Source organism: Lutra lutra, chromosome 16 (genome assembly GCF_902655055.1).
Source record: "Lutra lutra chromosome 16, mLutLut1.2, whole genome shotgun sequence".
Classification (NCBI taxonomy): Eukaryota; Metazoa; Chordata; class Mammalia; order Carnivora; family Mustelidae; genus Lutra; species Lutra lutra.
In genome coordinates, this window is record NC_062293.1 from 267,598 (window position 1) to 292,389 (window position 24,792).

General features: G+C 56.6%; 1 protein-coding gene across 2 annotated transcripts in view; it reads right to left on the bottom strand.

Annotated features, from left to right (window-relative positions):
- TBCD (tubulin folding cofactor D) overlaps positions 1-24,792 on the bottom strand; it is a 155,390-nt gene that overhangs the window by 56,616 nt on the left and 73,982 nt on the right. For both annotated transcript variants that reach the window (XM_047709329.1, XM_047709328.1), the window contains exon 14: positions 8,957-9,113. In XM_047709329.1, coding sequence (XP_047565285.1) covers positions 8,957-9,113 — 157 coding nt within the window. The remainder of the gene's footprint in view (positions 1-8,956; positions 9,114-24,792) is intronic.

Here is a 24,792-nt window from a genome sequence, read left to right on the forward strand (position 1 = left end):
GGGTATTTCAGACCCACGAAGGCCACCGCAAAGCAACATCTCCCGTGCACCCCGGAGAGCTGAGGGCCCGACACGAGCCACTCCTTTTCCTGCATCTCAATCCTCTTCCTCCCTCCAAATCCCTGGGACAGCCCATGGACACAACCACATTTCCCTGCTCTCCCAGCCTGAACAAGGACCTCCTGAATCCACCCAGTCCCTCCGGCTGCACATCTGTCGATACTGAGTGGAAGCAGCTCAATCCCTGGCACAGACGGCCAGGAGCGGACCCCACAGCCTGCGGACATGTGGCATTACCCGCCGAGGGCAGTTCAGGCTGCAGGTGCTGGTCAGGGAGGCTACGCCGACAGACCCTGCACAGTCATAAAGGCCCTGGGACTGGAAGCAGGAGGCAGAGGGGACCCAGGAGACCCAGGAGGACTTGGCCCGAAGCCGCCACCTGTGAAGATAGAGGAATGCCCAGAAGCCAAGGGACGGGGCAGCCTCTAGAAGCTGGAAGAGGGGCGGATTGTCCCCGGAGCCTCCAGAGGGAACCCGCCCTTGCTGGAACCTTGGTTCTAGGCCACCCAGACCCGCGTCAGACCAGTTACCCCACACCCACCCTGCAGAGTCCTCCTGTAGTAAGAGTGAATGAAGCACCAACTCAGGAGAAAGTCCGGGTAAAGCTTCAGGCATTTGCTAAACAGGAAGTCCACACTCTCCGTGTGTCCGTACAGGAGACATTCTAGAAACGGCAAAACTAAAGGGTCCAAAGCCAGTGTGGTGACGGCCAGGGGACAGGGTGGCTGACTGCCAAGGGCAGAGTGGGGGGACGCAGGAAAGACGGAACTACCATTCGGGACCATACTTGTGGCGCCCAAATCTGAACCTGTCAAAACCCAAAGAACGTAGAGCAGGAGGGAACCTCACTGCAGCAAATGCAAGAGCCATCATAAAGTGGGGGACCCCAGCAGCCAAGGGAAGGCACCTGGGACTCAGAGCAGCACCACACCCAGGGCCAGTGTGTGTGACCCTTGGCAGGGTGGGTGAGGAGATGTGGGCTAGCAGCTCTGGGGCCACCACACACGGACAAGTGAACACACAGCCAAGAACGAGAGCCAGCAGGACGGAGGGAACAGAAGAGAGAGCTAGGACAGCGGGGTGCTGGCCTGGCGTCACGCGGTCCGCATGGACGCAGGGACTCTGGCTGGAGGCACACTTGGTTGGCGTCCCTGTACCGGAGAGTGCGCAGAATCCGGGTCTCAGATCTCAACATAAACCCCTGGAAGCCACTGACCTCAGGGCTGAGCCAAGGGAACAAAAGAAGCCTGGGGAATCCTGTCCCGCTAGAAAGCGAGAAAGTCCCAGTCCCTTTGAAAGGACCCAGCAGCCCACATGAAACCACACCCAACAGCCAAAGGTAGAGCCGTCTGAGCCACACCACCAGCAAGTGTTCCACGACAGGACCGACAGGCCCGTAAGTGAAGCCCGTGTTAGTCCACCCGCACCCACCGACGATGCAGCAGGTAGAAAGGGAGAGCGCAGGCCTTCTCCTGCGGAGCGAACAGCCGGAGCAGCCGCTGCTGCACCCGCCGCAGGCAACACCCACCGACCCGGTGGTCGGTACAGGCAGGACGTGGTCTCCAGGTCCCCGGGAACGTGCGTCACGCACAGAGCAAGACAATCCCAGTAGCTTGACAGACCCCACCTCAACCAGGGGACAAGGGTGGGCCCTGGCCATGACACCACCAACGGCCCGCCAGCGCACTCGGGTTACAGCTGAGAGGCTACACGACCATCACTTCGCACTGTAGGTGCGTGTGGTGAGAACACGAGGGGAGCCGGCGAAGGGCCCCCGGGAGACTTTCCCACTTCTTACAACTCTCCTTTAATTCTCGAGTTGGTTCAAAATTAAAATTCTGAAAACAACTAAACATCTGACGATTTCAGTGTCTTGGGTCCTTCCACGGGTGAAGCTGAAAGTAAACTCAGCAAAACTCTCTCAGCAGAGCGCATTCCCCTCTCTCCTCAGACTACGGCCGAAATGAGATTTAAATAATACTGGGCTTAAAAGTAAAGAAAAGTCACTTTCAGCTTCAATATCATACTGGCTTTTGTTAATAAAATCTCAGAAATCATTAAACTGATGGAGATGAGTCGTTGTGATCTCTCGATAACTGGAACTTATGTAACTACTGTTCTCAACAAAAGTATGTGTGGTTATCCTAAATACAGTCTCCAAATTAACGGAAGTCTCAGTACCACATTCATGCTTCACAAGAGCTCTTTATCAAAATCCGTAAGATCATATGTATTCGAGGAAAAGATATTCACGAGATTTTCTGCTTCAACATCTGATGCAAGAAAAACGTAGACTATAACTTCACTAACTCTGGGTCTAGCCAATACTACCAAAACTTCGCTTTTTGTGTTGAATTTTGAAAATTTCCTATCCATCTATTTGTCCTAAATTATGATCTTCAAATTATGGAACACTGATTGAAGAGAGAAACGCGAAACGACCCTGTGAGCCAGCCAGAACCCCTTCAAGGTTACTGCCGCACGATGCGTCCACTTCAACAGTTCCGGGCCCCACCCACCCGTCTGCGGACTCGCTGGCCCCACTCGGGCCAGGCTGAGTCTACTTCCAACCAAGCTCTTGTCGGTGCGGTCAAGGCCCTAAGACAGCTCACCGGTTTCGCTTCGTGCCCACCCAGCGTGGGCCCACCAAGCAGTGAGTGCCCTCCCGAGGCCAGCCCGGTGGAGAGGGACCCTGCTCTGAGGAGGCGGTGGGGGCAGGAGCCCCATGGAGACAGCTTAGCGTCAAGCCTTCGAGTTCGTGCTGCAGCGGAGCCCAAGTAGTAACGGGTGACTCTGGAAGGTGCTTCTAGTTTTGCCGTGTAGGTTAACTACTCCCCTTCCGCCCAGACAGCCCCTAAACCACCGCAGGCAGCCACGGGGAGGGGTGGGGGTCCACGCCATTGCCTGAGGGCCCCTTGCAGAACAACAAGACATGTGCTCACACTGGCCCGTGCTCAGCCCCACACGGGTCAGAAGGACCTAGAGCCTCTAGCGAGGAGGGCAGCTGCGGCGACGCCAGCGCACCCCATGCCACTCCTACACTCACCGGCCACAGGACGACAACTCGTCGAGACCAAGCATCACAGGAGCCCTGGAAGGTTCCATATCGAAGTAACTGAGCAGAAACAACTGTGTGTGGCACACAGTGCCCAGCTCTGGGCATGAGAGCCCCTGCGTCCTGCCAGTGAGCACACATGACCGTGTGGGAGGGAGGGAGGAAGCTGCTGTCCCGCACAGCCGGGCCCCGAGGGCCGTGTCCGCGGCAGCCTGGATCCGACTACGGCTTGCGCGCGGCCTCACCTTCGGTCACGTCGCCTTCTGCACTCACAAGTAAATGCCCAAAGACGGGCCCTGCTTCACCAGTTTCTCCCGGACTTGACGAAGCGAAGCAGGACACAGCATTGCCCCCCAAAACCCCGCCTTAGCCAAACACAGACTCTGAGGTGAGCTCAGGACTTCAACCGTGCGGGTAGCTGATTAAAACTGTAAACTGCTCTAATTTCACACTTTCAGAAGCAAACTGGCTCGTCGAGAAATACCAGCACGTTTCCAACAAATGCGGGTCTAATCATACCGACCAAACATAATTACGGAAGCTCCCTCGGGCCTGAGGTCCCCTCTCCTCTGCCAGACGGGGCCGAGTGCGTGAGTCACCAGCCCTCCTTCCACACTCAGAAAGGGGACACGAAGAGTGGCCGCAGGCCAGCCGCGCGCGCCGCCGGCCGGGCCTCAGTCGGGCTGGAACGCGTCTCCGGCGCCTTCCCCTGTTTGCTCTCGCCGGAGGAGCTCAGACGATACTTCACCATGATTTCTCAACACACAGAAATGGTCCGTGTCGAACAGAAAAGGACTCTTCCTTCTCGTCCGTGCCAGGGGAAAGCTGCACGCCTCTACCTGTCCTGAGCTCCAGGCACCTGGTTTTCAACGGGCACCGCAGAGAGCAGATCTCACCCCAAACTCCGTTTGTTAGACTGTAGAATGCTCTACAGCAAACAAATAAATGAAAGGCAAAATCCGCTGCTTTTACCCTAAGTAACACCCCTCCTGTCGTTCTGAAGTAAAGGAACTTTACAGATAAACACCAGACTAATCATTTATTGCCCATCCACGCTGTTTGAAAGTGCAAATCACATCATTTTTTTGAGTAAAACGCAGGCCCTGCCCATGACTCATCTCCCTTTCCTCGGCCCTAAGCGGCAAAGCTCACACCAGTTAACAAGGCGATGAAACGCTCCATGCGCAGGAGGCACACTCGTGTCAGAGCCCCGTGGAGGCCGAGGGGGTTCACCGGGGGCGGGGGCCAGGGAGCGCACTCCGGTCACTAACCACCATTTAACTTTTCTTGAAGAACAAAAGGGTTATCTTCCCTCTGGACGTCTGCCATTAAGAAACGCTGAGTGAGAACAAGACGTAGCTTTGAGCAATGCTTGCCATTTCCTGATTTTTCAGGACAATCTTGCCCTGGAGGAAGAGATCTGGGACTCTCAATGCCCAGGCCCAGCCCACGCTGGCTGGGCCGGCTCCGCAGGCTGAGTGGGCGCTGCCGCTGGCGCTGATGTCAACAGGGGCTTGGCTTACAAAAGAGTTTCAGGTGAGGAAATCACTAGAAGGTGACAACCAACGCACATGCTGGCAACCGCCGCTCCTTTTTCTTTTCCTTCTTGCAAATTAGCTTTTGATGAGAAGCATTTTATGGATAACGCACCACCATTTGGGACCATTTTACCTTTGTGTTTCACTCTTCCTAAACAGCAAGTGGCTTTTCAGGGAGGCCTACTGACTTTTCCACAGTTTGGTCTCTTAACCTGTGTATAATGCTAAAGAAATATGGGGTTTTTTGAAACTGACCATTTCAAAACATGATTGAATCCACCTAAAAACCGCCTTTCTGGTATTTGTAAGCCAGAGAGGGTCAGACATCTTCACCAGCAGGGGAAGAACATCCGCGCTCCTTCGGGAGGTGAGCCTGTCTCACGGCTGCCAGGGGAGGTGAGGGCCACAGACCGACCCTCTCCCTGGGCGCCTGCCCCGAGCCCAGGCCCCTTTCCCACTGTGACTACCACCCTGGTTTCTTCCATTAGGCATTTCTACTTCATTTCCACAATTACATTCCGATCTCGGCAGGATCCACTGGAGAGTTTGTGAAAGTACAATTAAAGATATCATGGTTTTATCATGAGCAGGATTAATGGGTTTAAAAGCTGACAATTAAAATGTGGTCACTTATTACAAACCAAGGGAGGCAGGTCTCGAAGGCCACACCCCAACCGATACTCCTGGGGCAGGGAGGCGCGCGCAGGCAGCGTCCGCCAGGCTCCCCAGCACCGTGACTCACCTCTGAGCCCGCCCTCCCGCCCCCAGATGCCCGCAGTCCAGATGGACGGGAAGAGCTGGAGCACAGGTTCCCTCAGAACCTGCCAAACTGGCCCGAAAGCCTGCTGGGCACAGCTCCAAAGGGCACTGGCTCATCCAATCCTGGGATGGGCGCAGGGAGAGGGGACAAGAGGGGCCTTTTTAACAGAAACTCCCAGGTAAATTGGGGAAATCAGGAAGGTGATGAACCAGGAGTGTCCAGCACCCCTGCTAGCTAGCTACTGTCTAGTCTAGCTAGCCTCTGTGTGTGAGCGAGCAATTACTCGGGCATGCCCGGGAGTGAGAGAACCCAACCTCCCTGAGACCGAAGGACGTGGTGGAACCCACGGAGTTTCCGAGGACAGACACTGGCCTCCGCCACAGTCCCTGCTCTCTGGTCCTTCATGCTCAGTGACTCGCTCAAGATGAGTCCCAGCTCAGAAAGGCCAGTGTTCTTAACACCCACCTTTACATCCTCCCGACATGTCCCAGACAGAAGCCCTGCTTCCCAGACACACAGTGGGGCCCTACAAAACCCTTACCTACGACCACCGAAGAAGGGGCTCAGCTCCACCCTCTCTGCAACCAGCAGTCCACAAAGGCACACTCGCTCCAACGCAGGCAGAATGACCGGTGCAGTCACTGGTCCCTTCAAAGCCCTCCCACCCAGTGTCACTTTCCAGGAAGTGAGTGGAGAGACTGGGACCCTCTCATGCTGCAGAGCACAGCTCACTTGAGCCCCACGCCTGTTTCTGCTTTTCTGAGTAAGGGATCGTGACCCTGCAGTGAGCTGTGCTGGTGCCCCTCTACCCCTCAGCACCCAGAGGCTTTGTGGAGGAAGCACACTCTGGAGAAAGGAGCTCACTGGTGACTGCATAGGCCACCGGCTGGTCCACGTGTCCTGGGACCTGTGACATGCCCATGCCTGGGACCCCCCAGAGTCAGGCTGACCCCCAACTTCTACACCCACGCTAAGGCCAGGCTTAACATTTATCAACATCTTTCCATCCACCAACATTTTGCTTTATAACATCAGAGACCGGGAGCAACAGGGAGCTCTGACGTGGCAGAACACAGCTTTGCCTGTGGTGAGAAGAGCCTCGCTTCCAAAACCCGGAGCCCTGGCCAAGAACCCTGGGCCCACACATCACTGGGGACGTTTGAGTTGGGACCCTGTGGTGCCATAAGAAGCTTCACCCCAAGTACAGGGCAGCGTGTGTGATGGCCACTCGGCCTTCTGGACGTGCAGGGCTCCTCTCCAGGTGAGCGAAGCCTCACTCTGGTCCCATGGCCTTGGGTAACCATTTAGCCCTGGGCCCTATTTTCCTCCCATCAGGCTGGACTGAAGAGGGTCCCTGGAGAAAGCAGGGACACAGATTCCTGTAAAGCTTACAGCTCTCAGGCAAATGTAAAACTCAAAAACAAGTGTGTTAGGGTTGTTTGCGCTCTGAAAGGGGAACGACCACATCAGGAGCCAGGTCCCCCTGAAGCGGCGTGTGTCTGCCGCAGAGCACCCCGTCGGGACCTCGCAGCAGAGGCCGGCCGCACGCTCACGCAGAGCTGGGCCCCGGTGTCTGCCTCCGGCACAGGCCCAACCTGGCACCTGCCTGCTGCGAGACTCTGGGCAAACGTCCGGAGCACCATCCCTTGCTCGTCCTCCACGGGATGGGAAGAACCACAGCCCCTACCCACGCCTCACCGCACGACAGGACCAACCTCAACAAGTTTGACTGTTCTGTGACTGACATCAACAGTAAGTACATTTTTCGCTTTCACACTCTAGTTTCAGAAGAACTTCCACAAAGTTGAGGGGCAGGACAAGCAAGCAGTGGGCAGGGCCTTCCCTCAAGCCACGGTGCAGAGGAGAACAAGTGCAGCAGGTAGCCAGTGGGGGACATGGCGGAGGCAGGACCCGGGAGCCGGGAGAGTCTCCCCAGGCAGCCTGGCCCTCGCTGCTCCCTGAGGATCACCAGCAGCCGCGGCGACGGCCCGTGAAGGACGCAGGTGCACGCAGCCCCCCTCTACCCCCCGGGCCCCCTGGCCTCAGGTTCTGCAGGACAGCACCTCCGTAGACCAGCCCCCGTGCCCCGCCCTGCACTTCCCCAGGTGGACCTGGCTGGGAGGCGCCAGGCCTCTTTATGACTTCCTCGGAAGCGCTTTATCTCCCTGACCCGGCTGGAATCCTCAGGCTCCTCTGGAGGCTTCGCTTCGTTGTTGCGGTCAAGACTGAGCAACAGAGGCCCCAGCTGCACAGCACAGGCGGCAAGCAGGCCTAAGGCCCCGGTCCCAGCCCTCAGATCCTGGGAGCACGGGACACCAGCGAGAACAGAGTGGTGCTCCAGGCCCCCGTCCCTCTGCACCCACACGGAATAGCTGCAGGCCCCGAGACGCTGGCGGTTCGCCGGGCAGGCCGGCCACTCCCGCAGGCGCCAGGGACACCGGAGCTAGAGGGCTGGGCTCCCAGGTGTTAAGGCCTGCAGGGCCTCACGCACAAACCTCGGCCTCCTCAAGAGCTATGGGAGGGAGCGTCCACAGCCCGAGCACCATTTCGAACTCCGGTTCCCAGTAAAAGTGGCAGGTAAGCATTTCAGCTGTGACTAACACAGAGGCTGCCACCTGGCTCAGTGCCTCACCCCCGGCTACTTAAACCACAAGAAGCAGAGACCTGACCTCCTTCTACTCAAAGAAACTTATTTCAGTCCAAAGACAGAGGAACAAATCAGAGTACAAACATTAACCTAAAAACCCACTCTACTGGGAACACATCCGTTTTGCACTTTTCCAAGCGAAAAAGCATCAGATCCTAAAAGTGGAGCATGATGTCCCAGGAGTCCGCACAGCGGGAGGCCGAGGGCCGAGGGGCCCAGGCGTGCCGCGGTCCACACAGGGTTCTGGTGGGGTCACACGTCTGCCGCTGTCACTTCTCTCCCCAGAAAACCAGAGGAGATACATCGTCCCTACCTCACAAACCTGCTCTCTCGAGAGCTGACTTCCATTTCAAAGGCACGGACAGTGAAGCTCCTCAGCACATGTTGCCTTAAGTGAATCTCAAGGGCAAGTCCATAAAAACTCGAAAGTGAGGGCTGGACAAAACGCGGCCCCTCAAAAGAAGCAGCTTCTTCCCGTACTCCCAAGCCTTCCCTAGGAACGCCATCTGAAGTTCCAGAACTTCTCCCAACAAAACACACACACTCGGCACAGCTCACCTGACCGAGTCACGAGCCCCCAACCCGTGCTTCTTCCACACCACCCACAACACGGACCCCGTTTCTCTAAGGACCTGCTAGCCACAGGCCAGCCAAAGCCTCCAGAACGTTCCTCCTCAGCGCGTGTGGTTCGAATTGCTCACCTACAAGAAAGGAACTCCACTCTGGAGCTGCTTCCTTCCCACAGATCACCCTTAAAATTGTATCATTAGCTCATTAATACCTATTTCTTCTGGGAAAGGTACCACACTGGCTGCTTCCTGTGCTGTCGGGAGGCTGCCATCCCAGGGACACCCCAGGGGTGCACCTGACCCCGCCACGACTCTGACGGACATTACCTGGAAATGGCAGCCACGAAGGGCTGCAGCTCCTGGGGCTCATAGGCACGTGCAAAGGCCCAGCACACGTAGCAGGCGGCGTCTCTAACATTGGTGCCCACGCTGCAGGAACCCCGCTTCTCCTCATAGGTCAGCGCCTTCAGGATCACAGGGACAACTGCACAGGAGACAAAGACAGTGAGTACAGGCTAGCATCATGCCTGCCGCCTCCCCAGCTCCAGGGGCAGCTACTGTCCACCCCAAAACCAGCTAGTCAGAAAGCAAGCGTCTGGAAGGAAAAGAGAAGTCTGCCAGCTCTAATCAGGTGGGAACATCTTTTAAAAGCTGCCCACAGGGCGCCTGCGTGGCTCAGTGGATTAAGCCCCCGCCTTGGGCTCAGGTCATGATCCCGGGGTCCTGGGATGGAGTCCCACATCGGGCTCTCTGCTCATCGGGGAGCCTGCTCCCCTCTCTCTCTGCCTGCCTCTCTGCCTGCTTGTGATCTCTGTCAAATAAACAAATAAAATCTTTAAAAAAAAAAAATCTCTTAAAATGATTATGATAGGAAAATGTGATAGAAAAAAGAAACCTAAGAAAAAATTTTAATTTGCAATTCAAAGAGAGAATATTAATTTTTTTTTTAGAAGTCACACTAAATGGGACTTTCTGAAAGCCCGTGCTCTAAGTCCCAATTTACTGGTCCAAACCCAACAACAACGCTGCATAAAGCGCACTGACAGCTCACTCTGGCGTCTGGAGAGCTTTAGAAGTAGAAACCAGTGAGGACCTGTTCTCAGAGGAGACGCTCCCAGGCACTGGTGGCACATGGGCATGACCATCTCCAGTGAGCAACATGTGACTGGTAACACCATGGGTTGGACAGGGGAAGGGCAGAGGACATGGCCACACCCCAAGGGGCGATCAGCTGCGTGAAGTTGGGGGAGCGTGTCATTCTAGCAGCACACACGGCCACAGCCTCCTGTGCTCCAGCAGCCTCACACCCCAGGCCACACGTCGCTGACCCAGTAGCTTCCCACCCCGGGCCGGGTCCTCACTGCAGATGAGCACCACACATCTGTCCCATCAATGAGGACAGGACGGCGACAGGGATCGACCACTGACAGGAGATAGAACGAAGCTAAACGCCGGCACACCGTGTGAGCAGAGGTAGCACAAGAGGGGACCAGCCTCAGCCCCTTGTGCACGTGTGTGCCGGGCCTGCCCAGGAGTCCGGTGCCGCCACAAGCCCCTCACGGTACACCTCACGCTGTCCTGCCTGTTTAACAAGACCAGCAAGGTTACATGCACAGTCTGAGAAGACACTCCAGGTAGGGGTTTAAGCAAAATGAAGCAGCAATTTCCTGAGCATGCAGCTATCCTCTCAGAAATTATCTCCCAAGAAAAGGAACCTAGAAATAGCCTTGAGCAAAAAAATCAAAAGAAACAACAGTAAGACAATGAATATCAAACACAAATTTCCCCTCTGCCTTTCTGCATCGATTCTATATAAATCAAAACAAAAAGTCGATTTGATTCTTATACTTTTTATATACACACGGTGATCCCTTTTACTTTATTGTAAATAATTAACATAAATTTACTTGCCATCACGTAAACATACTCCAAAATAAGTTACTAACAAACACACAGCTCAAAAACACAGCGTTAGCAACACTGTGTAAACTGTAAAGTGACGGTATAAACCCCTCTCAGCCACAGTCGACAGAGGGACCAACCAAGGGCACCGGTACTAGCTGTCCCAGGGAGCACGGGGCACCGGGGCACCACATCGAGCACGCCAAGAACCCCAAACCTGGAGCCCACCCCCTTGCTGAGTTCTCGTTTCCTCAACAGAGAGGCAGCAGGGCAGCCCCTGTGGGACGTGCCCCTCCAATGCCACAAGGGCTAAAACGGGGCCTGTCTCCCCCACGTGTCCCACCTCAGCCAGAGGCCACACACACCATCTTCTGGGGCACAGGTCAGGGCATGGGAGTTCTCCCAGAGCCGCCCCTCCTCACTTCCCCATGGCGCCGAGGCCCACCCTACCCGTAGCAGCCGCGCCTCTAGCGGGAACCTCCCCAACTCCTCTCCTCGTTCTTGGCCAGACCCTCTGTCACTGCCGTACCACTACCCACTCTCGGCGCCGGTCTAACGACTCCCTTCAGAGGAGAGAGCCTGCCCAAGCAGCTCCCAGGGCTCCCTCTCAAGAGGTCCCAGCGCCCCCACGCCTTGCATCTCGCTAGGCCACACCGGAGTACAGCTTCTCCCCGCTGCAAGGCCCTGGAGCCTTCTCCAAGTCAGGCAAACTTTGCTAAGCAGGCTCTGCCCCCATCCGTCAGCACACCAGAAACTGAGCTCAATTTTCTGAAAGAACACCTATCAGTCTTCGTGAATGTCTAACGAACATTATAATCAAGACTCCTGGAGCGTGTACAAGTACCAAAGCAAACGAGAGGGCACCATCACAGCTGCTGTAAAGTAGTTAAACCGAATCAGTGATTTTTAAACTATTCTATTAACTTGAACTAAACCAACTCTATAATGCTTCCAATGGGCGTTCAGGGGTTCTACCCGGGAAAATTCCAGGTCACCTGGAACTACTCCTAGTTTTCTAGTGTTGTTCACATCCACTTTCCTCACTAATAGGACAGCCCACTCGCGGTCCAATGGCTGTGAAAACTAATAGGCTGTGGCACCTTCAGGAGGAAAGCATCATGTAAACGCGCTATCATTGCCATGCCAGGGCCCCTAAGACCGTCACTGCGGCTCAGCCACCCAGACAGCTCTGGGGAAGACTGTTCAGCAATTCTATAGCCCGAGGGGAACCTGGATGCTAACTGCTGAGTCCCAATTTACCGGTCCACTGGACAAAATCAATTTCAAGACAGACAACTAGGAGTGACAGTGGCCAGTGCCACGGATGTTGACTTCAGGCAGGCGTCACACCCACTATCACAGCAGGATTGCTCGGTGCCCCCTGCGAGAAGCCCACCTCCACATGGACACAGCCCCCAGCTCAGGTCGGCTCGACCTTGAGGTCACTCCCATCGCACCCCCCCCCCCCGAGCCAGACCCTGGGTCAGGGAGCCCAGTGGTGTGTTCCCAAGTGAGAGTGGAATGGCTTTCCAAAGCGTCACTTTACTGGCCAATGAGGTCTGTCAGTCATGATGAAAAGGACCCAAATGGCCGGACTGTATTCCACTAATCGACCTCCACCACAACTCGCACACAGACCATGTCACAGTCTGACCAACACTGCTGGGCAAATCGCCAGCCTAGTTAGTGGGTCCAACCTTGGTCCACCTGGCCCACTCTGTCCCCAGGAGCGAGAAAAGGTCAGCACCTGAGCGCTGGTACTCAGACTCAGCTCTCCAGGACAGGGGCAGCAGACCAGTGGGGAACGCAGGCCACAGTGACCCACCCCCCCCACTGACATACCCTTTGTCCCCAGAACCCACACATGCCCATGTGCCACAGGTAACTGGACTCCTCCGTCTTCCTGCAGAAACTGGTCAGAGACACAGAGGCCCACACTGCGGGGCCTTGAGGGGCTGCCCACCAGCAGCACCCACCCGCGTGGACGCCTAGCCAAGCTCCACCCAAGCGCTGGACGCAGAGCTCTTCAAAGTCATGAATCTGTCACTCTGCTCAGAAGCCTCCGATGACCCCTCCCTGACACCGGCGACAGACATCAGCCGCTGACCCTCCAGGGCAGAGGAAGACGTGGCCGCCAGCAAGAGACAGGGGCCTCGCGACGGGACAGGGTCCCACAGAGAAGACAGCAGGGACGCTCCCCTCCCGGTCTGGAAGGGGACTCTAACGTGCAAAAACTGAAAGAGGCAGCTCAGAGGAGCAAACGGGAGACGGTGGATTTCCTCAACAAGCAAACTGGAAACTTGGGCCTGTTAGGTCCGATTCATCCCACGGTGGCCCCAAGAGCAGCGACCTCAGGGAGCAGGGAGCGGGGCTGTTTGCGGCCACCAGACTCTGAGCACCCTCCAGCCTCCTCTGTGTAAAGAGACAGAACGGCCTCAGCGGCCACGCAGGGCACCCAGAGAGGCTCCCACAGACTCTGGGGGGCGGGGGTGAGGTCGTCCATGGAGCAGAAACAGTCACTGCTCCAAACTTTTAGGAGACGTCATTATCAGAAAAAGTTTAAAATCTAACCACTCTGTCCAGATTGAACAGGTTTAAAATGAGGAAACTCTCCAATAGCTTTGAACAAAAACCCTTCTCATGGTTCCAGTTACACACTGCAAATGCATGTCAAGTAAATAAGATTCCCCAGAGGGCTTCCTTTTGGCAACCCGGAGACGGAGACGGCGATGTCATTTAAATACCCTTCTCTCCGGACAGCATGTCATCTGTCTAACGCCAACCGCCTAAGGACAAAGCAGCCTCCAGGTGAGAGAAATGACTTAACCCCGGGAGTGCCACAGCCCGCTGCAGGGCCGGCACACGGTGCACCCAGGGGGCACGAGGGGCCTTCCTCGCAGAGGCAGAAAGCATTCATCCATAAAAGAAATCGTCATGGCCTGCAGAGACGTTGCGTCTTCTGGTAAGTCACGAATCACACCGACTGAGGAAGCAAACCCCTCACCGGAGGGCTCGCTGCATGGAGCCGTGTCTCCGGGAGGCACAGGCCGCACCGCCCCGTCGCACGCGGGGGCTGCACGTGGAGCCTCCCACAGACCCAGGAGAGCAGGGCCCTCCCGGGCGCAGGCGTGCACGACACCAGAGACTTCCACCTCAGCCACCGGGACAAACAGCCATCGTACCTCCCTCAAAAATGCAGTCCAACTTGCTCAGAAGAAAAGCCAGTGTTGAAGGTGCTGGGGGGCAAGAGGAAACGATGGACAGAATATCTAGTTCCCCAGACATGTCGGTTCTCAGTTTCCACAGGACATTTCTGGAAAACTGCCCCAAAGGCCCCTAGCTGGGCTGCAGGCGGCAGCGGCCACTCCACACAGAGGGGACGTGCAGGCTTGTGTGCCGGCCTCGCCTTGGCTGGGGAGGGACCCCAGCCCACCAACACTGGGAGAGCTGCTGGGGGTCGGCGTCCGGCCCATGCGCCAGCCGGCTCCCCGCTCCCCTGCCCCAGGGGGAGCACCCACGGAGCCTGCTCCCCTGCCAGAGGCAAATCCCAGGGCTGTGTGGGCCCGCGAACCTTCCCACAGCTTCCCTGTGGACAACCCCCGTCCACCGTCGCCCTCGGTGCACGCTGACCGCCGAGGTGCGTCTGTCGTGAGGCCGCAAACAGACTGTCCTGCAGCGGGCACCACGGGAAGCACGATCCAGGCTGGACGGACGCCACCACCCTCACGATGCACGCGGGCCACGCGCCACAGGACGGAAGGAACGCGCTGTTTCAGGACAGGAGCCGCAGTCTTGCCTGGGCCAGAACTCCTCAAACAAGAGCGTCACGAAGCAAGACTGCGGCGAGGCCCAGCAGCATCTACTCCTCCACCGGGCGCGTCCTCTCCCCGGGCCGCGGACGGCCGCTCCACGGAGCCTGAGCACACCGGAGCCCAGTGTCGAACCGGGCTTCCCCTGAGGACAATGGAGCAGGTCCGGGAAAACCACTCCCTACATCAGACAGCTGGAGACGCCGATTAAATCCAGGTCACAGGTCATAAGGAATGTGGGGACACCGGGGCTGCCCCCAAGCTCTCCAGGACATGGCCAGCCCCAGTCCCCAAACCGTCCAAACTGTCCACAGAATTGTTCCTCAGGAAGTGGGGACTAAGTTTTCCGATTGAGTCTTTCAAAATGACTTGTCTAAAAACATTAAAACAAAATACTTTCTCAACTCTCATCGCCTCTTCATCTGCTCCATTCCAGTAACGTGCATAACGCGACCTCGCATGTCAGCGGAGTTTCCATCGACAGGAGAGTGGACCTACGGCCGCAGGTGGACCCACCGCACGGCCCAGCGAGTCGAGTCTTCTCACCCCCGAGGGACGAAGACCCCCCCAGCACCGGCAGCTGCACACAAACACTGACGGCAACCTCATCTGTCCCCCCTATCCCACAGAAGCCACACGTGCGCCCTTCCGGGGGGAGTTTAAATGCACAGCCTGGCACGGAGTACTACGCCCCAGTGGAAAAGGAGCTGGCAAGAGAGACACACACCCAGCGATGAGCCTCCAGCAACCAGGCTGAGAAAGCCCAGGAGGCAGACAGGGGGCCCTGGAGGGGACCCTGCTGAACCCATGCGGCTGCAGACGTGGGGGCCACCCAGCCTTGCCGGGGCTGGCAGCAGGCAGGCGGGCTCAGGAAGGCACCAGAACTGCAAGCAAGCTCGGCCGGCAGGGCCTCCGCTGCTCGTCCCAGGCAGCCAGGGGTGGGGATGCAAGGAAAGGCCCAACTCCCAGCACCACCGCGACCTGTCGGGCAGCGTAGAAGCAGGGGCTGCACGGGGGGTGCCCTGCTGGCGGGCAGCATGGCACCTCCTCCCGATAAGGGTGTGAGGCAGAGCAGGGACGCTGACAAAGCAGGAGGAAAACCCGTGAGGTCAGAGGACGCAAGCTCTGACGAGGGCAGCAAGGGGGCTCGGCTGGGCACGTATTCTAACCTAAGGTCAAGCTGTAACGCGAAGCCCGTGGTGCTGGCGATGAGAACGGGAGTGAGAACGGGGAGCCACAAGCCCCCATCAGCCTGGAGTCAGGCTGGTCCCTCTGGCTCCACACACCCTGCAGGCAGACGTCACAATGAACACGGGTCACCCAGCATTTCCTAGACGCCTGTGACATGCAGAACTCACTAATGAAAACAAGTCACCAGAGACACCCAAGTGGTGACAGATCTCAAAATGGCGCTAGAATGAAACCCTAACATGACTCGAAGAAAGAGGCAGGCAAATGTTGTCTGCTATCGGGACGGGGGGCACATTTCTAACAATGGGGCACATGCTACTGTGTGCAGTGTTGGGGTCTCAACAGGTCAACACACCAAAGCAAGGAACCAACGTGCCCAAATGGGCCACAGCGGGGACTCCACATGAAGAGCTCACACACACCCTCAACTACGAACGCCCCAACCCAAGAGGAGATGGAGCTGAAAACGGGGGTGAGCACACCTGACGGCCAACAGCAATCCCCAGACACACCAGTGATACACCAGGTGAGAAGCCGTGGTGGAGGGCCGACAGGCTGACCCTGAACCGGCTGCACCCTTGACCCCAAGGACAGGGTGCAGGGCACCACTCTGTGCACAAAGCCCCTCCCATGGAGTCAGAAACATGACCCAGAGGTGGGGGGCAGCCCCATAGTCCCACGGCCTCAGTGTGCCCTCAGATCTCCACCCAGAGCCACAGGCTACCAGGAGGTGTCTGCCCTGGTGCAGCCACGGTTGGGAAGAGCAGGAAGAGACCTTTGGCACTGAGAATGGGGAACGAACACCACCAGAGCACGCAACACCGTTCACACTGCCGTCCCAGACAGCATCGCACGACAGGGGAACGCTCATGACCTCGGTGACACAGGGTGCTGGGACTCACGCAGAGTCCTGACGATGACCAGCACTCCCAGCACCAGGCCCTTCTCTAGCTAACGGGAGGAAGGGGCACTTTATCCACCGCAAGACACAAGACGGCAGCCCTAGTGAGCCCAGGACCGCACTGCGAGCATCACACGGAGGGGCGGCTACTCACTCGGGGCCCCCATCAGCCAAAACAGCAAGAGCGGTGACTTCCAGGCAGTGAGACTTCTGGCTCCTCATCGCACCTCCCCCCAGTGATACCCCACAAGACCCCCTACACCCTCAGCAGAACTCCCCAGCCCACCCCTGGGACAGAGGCAGGCACTAGGAGGTGTGGCCATGACAGACTATGTCACGAAGCCTGGATCGCTGACCTTCAAGGCCATGGGCTCCACGTCACCTACGCCACGTGGCGTCCTCTGGGACAGATCTGGCACCTCTTCCCCGACCCCCGTCTCCTGGTGGCCAGGAGGTTTAAGGAAGGGGCCAGATGTCCAAGCAAGTGCCACCCTGACCACTGTGGTGGTTTCCACAAGGCGGGACAAGCAGGCGCACCTTCCCCAGGAACAGCTGCCTGGACTGTGAAGACTGCCTGCGGCCTCTCTGGTCCCAAGTGACCCCTCAAGGAACCTCGGGCTCCACAGTCTACCATTTTACCACCACAAAGCTAAAAACACAAACTCCAGACACAAACTCCAGATATGAGAAGAGTGTTGTTGTTGTTTTTTTTAAAGAATTTTTAGGGGTGCCTGGGTGGCTCAGTGGGTTAAAGCCTCTGCCTTCGGCTCCGGTCACGGTCTTAGGGTCCTGGGATCGAGCCCCACATCGGGCTCTCTGCTCATCGGGGAGCCTGCTTCCTCCTCTCTCTCTGCCTGCCTCTCTGCCTACTTGTGATCTCTGTCAAGTAAATAAATAAAATCATTAAAAATAATAATAATAAAATTTAAAAAGGATTTTTAAACGTCACTTTTTGTGGACTGTACTATAAAATAACCTGAGGGCCATTTTCCTATTTTAAGAGCTAATCCCACATCTTTCTTTTAAAAAAAGTCAACGATGGGCCCCTGGGTGGTACAGTCAGTTAGCTGTCTGCCTTCAGTTCAGGTCCTGATCCCAGGATCCAGGGACGGGGCCCCATGTCGGGGTCGAGGCGAAGCGAGGAGCGTCTGCTTCTCCCTTGGCCACTCCCGCTCCCCCAGCCCCCCTGCTCATGCTCTCACTCTCTCTAAAAAACAAAACAAAACAGAACAAAATCCCAACACACTCGGACAAAACAGAAGCAAAAGCCCCTCCCTGCTTCTGCACACTAACCCTCAGGGCATACGAATGCCGCTTCTGGCCAACGTGGCTCGGCCGGGAGCACTGTCCGGCCACTCCACCAGGCAGTGAGCTGCACAGAGGGGACCAGGGCGCCTGCGGACTCACGCGAAGGCTTCACTGCCCGGGGCTCAGAACACGCAGACTCGTTCCTGGCGCCCTTCTGTGCCAGGCTGTGCCCCTCTGCATGTCCTCCTCACCCTCCTCCACAGCCACCTCCCACCGGCCCTCTGAGGGTCACACTGGAAGGACGTGCCACCAGAGGGGCTCCCTGGATGCTGGCTGGGTACGTCCATGCCATCCAAGCCCCACAGGGTCCAGAGGTCCAGAGTGGGCCAAGCCTTATCTCCAGACTGTGCACAAGTTCAGAGCAGGACACTGCTCAGTCCATAACCTCAGGGTGGAAAAACACCATCTTTAGGAGCACAACTTTTTTTTTTTTTTAAGGTTTTATTTATCTGACAGAGAGCAAAAGCCAGAGAGATCACAGAGGGAGGGGAGAGGGAGAAGCAGACTCACTGCTAAGCAGGGAGCCCGATGTGGGGCTCTCAGGTCCTGAGATCAGGACCTGAGCCGAAGATAGACGTTTCTCCAAATGAGCCACCCAGGCGCCCCACAACTTTGTTTTTAACATTTATTTGAGAGAAAGACCACAGGCGAGAAGGGCAGAGGGAGTGGGAGACAGAATCTCAAGCAGACCCCACTCTGAGCACAGGGCCTGACACGGAGCTCGAGCTCACCATCCCAAGCTCACAACCTGAGCAGAAACCAAGAGTCAGACGCCACTGTGCCACCCAGGAGCCCCTAGGAGCACAGCCTTTTATGATAAGACCCGGGTGTCTGCGCTCCTCTCTCCCTGCAAATACCTCCTATCACTCTTTCAATTCAACACTGCCAGTAGGTTCTCAGGTGGTAGTTCTAGCCCAGGCTACCATCGGAATGACCGCTGGTGCTCCACAGTGTGAGACCTGGCTGCTCCGGCACCTCCCCAGAGACACCTGTCCAGGAGGACAAGCCCCAGCTGCGGTGAGAAGTCTGGGTCCCAGGCAGCTCCCCACCTTCTGGCATTAGCCAGGATCCTCCACTGGCAGAACCTTCCACAGAAGCTTGAGACACTAAACCACACAAAGTAAAAATCCATGTATATGAAATCTGCACCAGATTACTAAGAATAAAATAAATAAAAACCCAGAATAAGCCTTACTCTTTATAATGAAAAGACCCTTTCCAAATATGTGGAAAGTGGAACGTCAGTTAAAGTGTACAACCCTTGATCTCAGCTCAGGTCTTGATCTCACGCTGGGCATGAAGCCTACATTAAATTAATTAATTAATTGAATGAATAAATTAAATAAAACATGTGAAAGGCCACCTGACAGCTGAGAAGGCGTCAAGGCCGATCGCTGCTGTACAGGCATCTGCACGCAAAAGTGAACACAGGTAACACCATGTAGGAGTCACAATGTCACACTGGACCTAGCAGGTACAGGACCAACAAGCACAGTCCAGTCTGATAGGACCATGGCCGGGACCCCTGCCTGGTGACCGAGCCCCTAGCCTGCAGGCAGCCTGGGTTTCCCAGCTCCCCATCAAGGGGCTCTCCCCACCTCTTTACTCAGGGCCCATCAGGATCCGCCCTTTTCCCGGCTTTACACCTCTGGTTAGCTCTTGGATACCCGCACCTGCCCACAAGCCCAATTCTCAAGTGTCTCAAGAATGACAGGGGACCGTCCCATACCTGTCTGCGGACCCGGGGCCTCATTCTCTGAGTCCAGGCCCCAGCATGCTTACATGCCCAGCCCGTCCCCACACACTCTGCGGTCAACGCCCTGTCGTGTCCTTCCTGGAGGGATCACATCGAGCTCCACAAAGGTCTGATGAGGGACTGGGCTCTACCAGGAAGTGTTTCTCACAAAGCAACTGGACAATCTGAGGACTTTCATTTCTAAATGCCCAGAACACACAAAACAGCATGACCCCCACGCAGAAGAGCGTGCGTGACCCCCACACCCACAAGCAAAGAAGAGCTCTCACGGCTGCTCTACTATCTTCCCAGGACCTGCAGATGGGGCTACAGGGGTCACGAGGTAGAAATGTCCATGTACTGGGGCGCCTGGGTGGCTCAGTGGGTTAAAGCCTCTGCCTTCGGCTCGGGTCGTGATCCCAGGGTCCTGGGATGGAGTCCCACATTGGGCTCTCTGCCTGCCTCTCTGTCTACTTGTGATCTCTCTCTGTCAAATAAATAAATAAAATATTAAAAAAAAAAAATGTCCATGTACTACTTAGAGCTTAGAGTGTAAACATTCAAGGCCCATGTGTTCAAAAGCCCACAGACAGAAAAGCAGCGGAGTGAAAGGCTGAAGAAGTGAAAGTGGACGCCATATCCTGCTGGTCCGTGACACCTGCAAACTGCTTCACAGAGGAGTTAACATCTGTCATTCGCCACAGCTGGGGACACTGACTCACATTCTGGCCAACGTCAGTGGCCTGGCAACTGCCTCCCTCCCGGTTCAGGGTCTGGGCCACCCTTCAGGGCTCTGCAAGCACTCCCACCTCCTCCATCGGGCCTCACCCCCTGGAAAGTTGACTATGGTCATTACCGAGGGGACAGCATGACAGACTTGCACACTGTGAAGACCAGGGTTACATACTGGGTGGCCCTCTTGGCGACGTGGTGAGTCCGGCTCGGAATAAATGAATTAATTCCCGAGTCCTGTGGACCTGGTGGCAGGAGCGTGAAGTGAGACGCAGAGTCAGAGCACCAGGAGGCACCGAACACAAGGCCAGTGCAAGACGCGCCACTGCGCCCTGGGGGGCTGACAGAGGGCCTCCAGAGGGACAGGGAAACGCTCCCCCAGCTGAGCTCACTCCACCTGCACTGGCCCCTGATCATCCCAGAAATGGGATGCGCCTGCGTGAGCATTAAGTGGGAACAAGCAAGTACGTAGCCAAAGCATCCACAGCAACCTGCTGGGACCAGGGGGCTCTGGAGCGGGAAGACCCACCATGTGGCCTGCAGTCCTGCTAAAGGTGACTTCAGTCAAGCCAGCACAGGAACCCGTAACTGGACCCCCACGCAAAGAGTCAACAGGGCCACTGGCCACATCACATCATGCACACAGCGGGGAGGCCAGCACAGAACCAGGCAGCCCCACTCACCACACTCAGGTATTTGCAGAATTCCTAAAGAAGTGTGGACAGGGCGCCTGGGTGGCTCAGTCGGGTAAGCATGTGACTTCAGCTCCGGTCATGATCTCAGGGTCCTGGGATCGAGCCCCACATCGGGCTCCCTGCTCAGCGGGGGAGTCTGCTTCTCCCTCTGACCCTCCCCCTGCTTGTGTTCCCTCTCTCGCTATCTGTCAAATAAATAAATAAAATCCTCAAAAAAAATTTTTTTTCATTATAAAGAATTGTGAAAACTAAATGACGCACGTGTTTCTAGGTTTAATCCTACCAGTGTTACGATTAAGTCACTTACCAGCTGTTCCTGAACACACAGAAGACGGTGCACTTTGTCAGGCATTTGAAAGGCTTGAGAACCTCACCTCCGTAAGTGCCGCGGCATGAAAAGTAGATGGGGTGAGTCCAGGGACCTGCTGTCCCTCTCCTCCCTCCAGCACCCACCTCAGACGCCAGGAAGCACCTCTTCCCCAGGTCCTCATCAACCCTGCTCTGGAGACAGGACCTGACGTCAGCGGGGTTCACCTGGCCCTGAGTTGCTTCTCAGAGGGTGAGCAGAGTGTGAGCCACGGGGCAGCGTCCTGACCACATGACACGGGAGTGACAGGTCGGGGCCCCTTCCCTCCAGCTCACAGCTGCACCCCAGCATCTAGCACACTGCTTTGCACACTGTAGGTAACAAAATTGCTTTGAGTGTTTCTCTCTCCTTCTTTCTCCAAAAATGCACATCCTTTGCAATTTTCTAACACTGCTTAAGCCATTCCTCTTAGAAATCTTTCCCTAATGTTTCAATCAAGTATAGCCTCTGGCACATTTCTGCGTAACTGAAGGTAACAGAGACACACCTCTCTACCCCCGTTTAAAATATACTTAGCATCTGCAGTGCTTCTCCGTAAGTGCCAAACTTATGTACACAGACAACAGAGAGTTTAAAGCTTTGGAGGAAAAAAAACCTCCCTCCCTTGCCTACCCATCATTCAGCCTAAGGTAAAAGTGACCAAGTGTGTGGTCTGGACCAAGGCCAGTGCCCTGAAAACTTGGTGGATGCCACAAGAAGGAAAGGGACAGGCGTGACCCCAGTCTGGTTCTCTCGCCACTAGGTCCTGGGCTATTGAAAATTCATACAAAGAAATTACGATCGAACCCTGAAGTCTCCAAGGTACCACGCTGTTGACGCTTCCCAAGAGGGACCCACACAGAGGGAGGGGCTGTGTTCCACCCAGGTGACCCTGCCCGGGGAGCAGGAAGAACCGTCTGGACACTCCCGGCTGCTTCCCCCGGACCAGCGGCTGCACCGTCCCAGCCCTCCCACCAAATAAAGGTCCCAGGTCTGGAGCAGCCCCTGCGCGTCCAGTCAGCGCGACAGGGGACCGGTTCTTCTGCTGCTGTGTGAAGGAAACGCTTGTAAGTGCCACACACGGGAAGTTGGCCTAACCCTCGGCTCGCTCTACTGTGATAAAAGTAAACCTGAATCGTTGTCTTAGAAATAACCCTCACACAGAAAACTCAATCTTCTCGCCGTACACTTCTTTTAAGTTTTCCAGCACTGAACACTTAGACACTTCCAGACCTTTCCTGTAAGATCCGACACCCCACTCTGGCAGCGTCCTCACAGGCCTCATGCAGACTGCAAGGCGGAGTGACACCTGCACCCGTGGCCAGCCTTCCAGAAGGACCGAGCAGGAGCCCTGACAGACCAGGACCAGCCCTGCTCCCCAGAGCACCTAGGGGGCCTGTGGCACACATTCCTGCTGAGTCAGGGCTGTGCGTGAGCAGCTGTCACCTCGTCAGCAACGGGTGACAGCAGCGCCACAGTGCCTGGAGCGACACCACCAAACAGCCCAGGTCTCCCCACACAGGCTGGTTTATCAAAGTCAAACACAAGAACACCAACGGGACCCAGGGGAGCTGTCACCTACGAAAAGTCACAAGCTTGGAGCCCCTGCATGGGAGCTGCCCTCCCCCCACCCGTGTCCCTGACACCATGCGCTGGTGCTCGGGTTGAGAAGCGCACCCACCCCACGTCCAGGGCAGAGGTGGACATGGGAACTCCCAGCGGAGGCCCCTGAACCCTCAGGAAGGAGCCCGCCCCCAGAGGCCTGGCCCACAGCATTCCCCCGCGCCCTTGAAGCCGGTGCCACACTAGGGTGCTGGCTTCCAGTGAGACGGGCCCAGCCTGAATCCAGACTCTATTAAAACCAGTTCTTTTCGGGACACCTGGGGGACTCAGCTAATTAGCCACCTGCCTTCGGCTCAGGTCACGATCCCAGGGTCCTGGGATGGAGCCCTGCATCGAGCTCCTTGCTCGGCAAGGAGCCTGCCTCTCCCCCTGCTTGTGCTCTCTGTTTCTCTCTCTGTCTCTCTGACAAATAAATAAATCTTAAAAAAAAAAAAAAAGAAAAAAAGAAAAAGCCATTTCTTTTCAAGCATTCTAAGTAATTGTTCTTTGCAAATCAAACACCGCCGTGACCTACGAATGATCCTCCTTCTCAGTGAGAGACAACAAAGCCTCTTCCTGTCTGCCGCCTGGCCATCAGCAGAAGGCCAACCGCCTGTCCACCCTGTCTCTTTGCCAAAGGCCCCAGAGGGCACGTGGGAGGGGAGGGGAGGACCACACCGGGGTGAAACGCCCACAGCTGACGACAGACTGGCCCAAGTACATCAACTTGAAAGAAGCAAAAACAAGCGTGGAGGAGTCAGAGGCTAACCCCGGAAGTCAGAGACCAGTTCTGCCGCTGAGTCACGGATTTACATTCCCAGCCCCAGAGCCCAGACCTCCACGGGCCCCACGATGTCTACGTCTACCGCCTAGAGGAGCGAGCTGCTCGAGACCCCGCCCCCTCAGGCTGAGGGGCAACGGCCCGGACATACAGGATGCACGAAGCCGAGGAGGGGACACACGGCTCAGGGTCAGACGCCCGCAGGAGAGAGAAGAATCAGTGTAAAGGCCATCAGGGCTCTGGGTGACGACAAGCCTGCCGCCGCCCTGAACCAAGTTTCCAGGAGAGTTCTCCTTTCCGGTCTCGCCACCCGCCACGGGCGGCCAGGCCAGCTGAGTGTGGACAGCACTGTTCCAGTCACACTGCCTGGAGGTCAAGCCTCAGCTACTGTCCCACCTCCACCATGACCTCCCCCGACTGACCTCCCTTCCCCGTCGATCTCCAGCCCCTGTGACTCCCCTCCCCGCGGTGACACAGAGACAGCAAGTGCGGTGAGGAAGGCTGCAGACTCACTTCACCTCCACGAGTCCAGTCACAAGATCAGCCCCAAACCACTTCCCCGCTGCCACCACATCCCTGCAAGACGCAAGTTTCCACCAGCTCTCGTCTGCCTTCTGCCACACACACCACGGCAGGGCTGACCCTAACCCACACCCAGAGCACAAGGCAGCCCTGAGAACTCGGACACCGCAGCCTTGCCTGAAGGAGAAACACTAAAGCCTTTGCAAGCTCTTCCGCTGCAGACCACTGGGGCCGCTCCTCAGGGCACTGCCTCAGGATGCACTTCCGTGGACAGCCAGCCAGCCAGCGCCAGGGGCCTGCGGTGGAAACACCCTCCACAGCCTTTGGCATCTGCAGGCCATCCACCTGCCACAAGCGAAAGGCAGCATGGCCACCACCAGCCTCAAGGCCCCAAGTGCCCCCGGGCCACCCACGGCTTCCACAGGATGCAAGCAGGGGTTCCTGCAGGAGCACCGGGAGGCCAAGGTAGGTTAGCACCAGCAACACGGGGTGGCCACAGGGCAGCCATGCTCCGAGCTGCCCACCCGGCCCCAGAGAGGCTCCCAGCAGAGCAAGGGCCTTGTACGGGCATCACATGCCGGACAGTCTTCATCCACAGAGCGGTCAGGAAGTGTGAGAGCAGGTACGAAGGAAGCACAG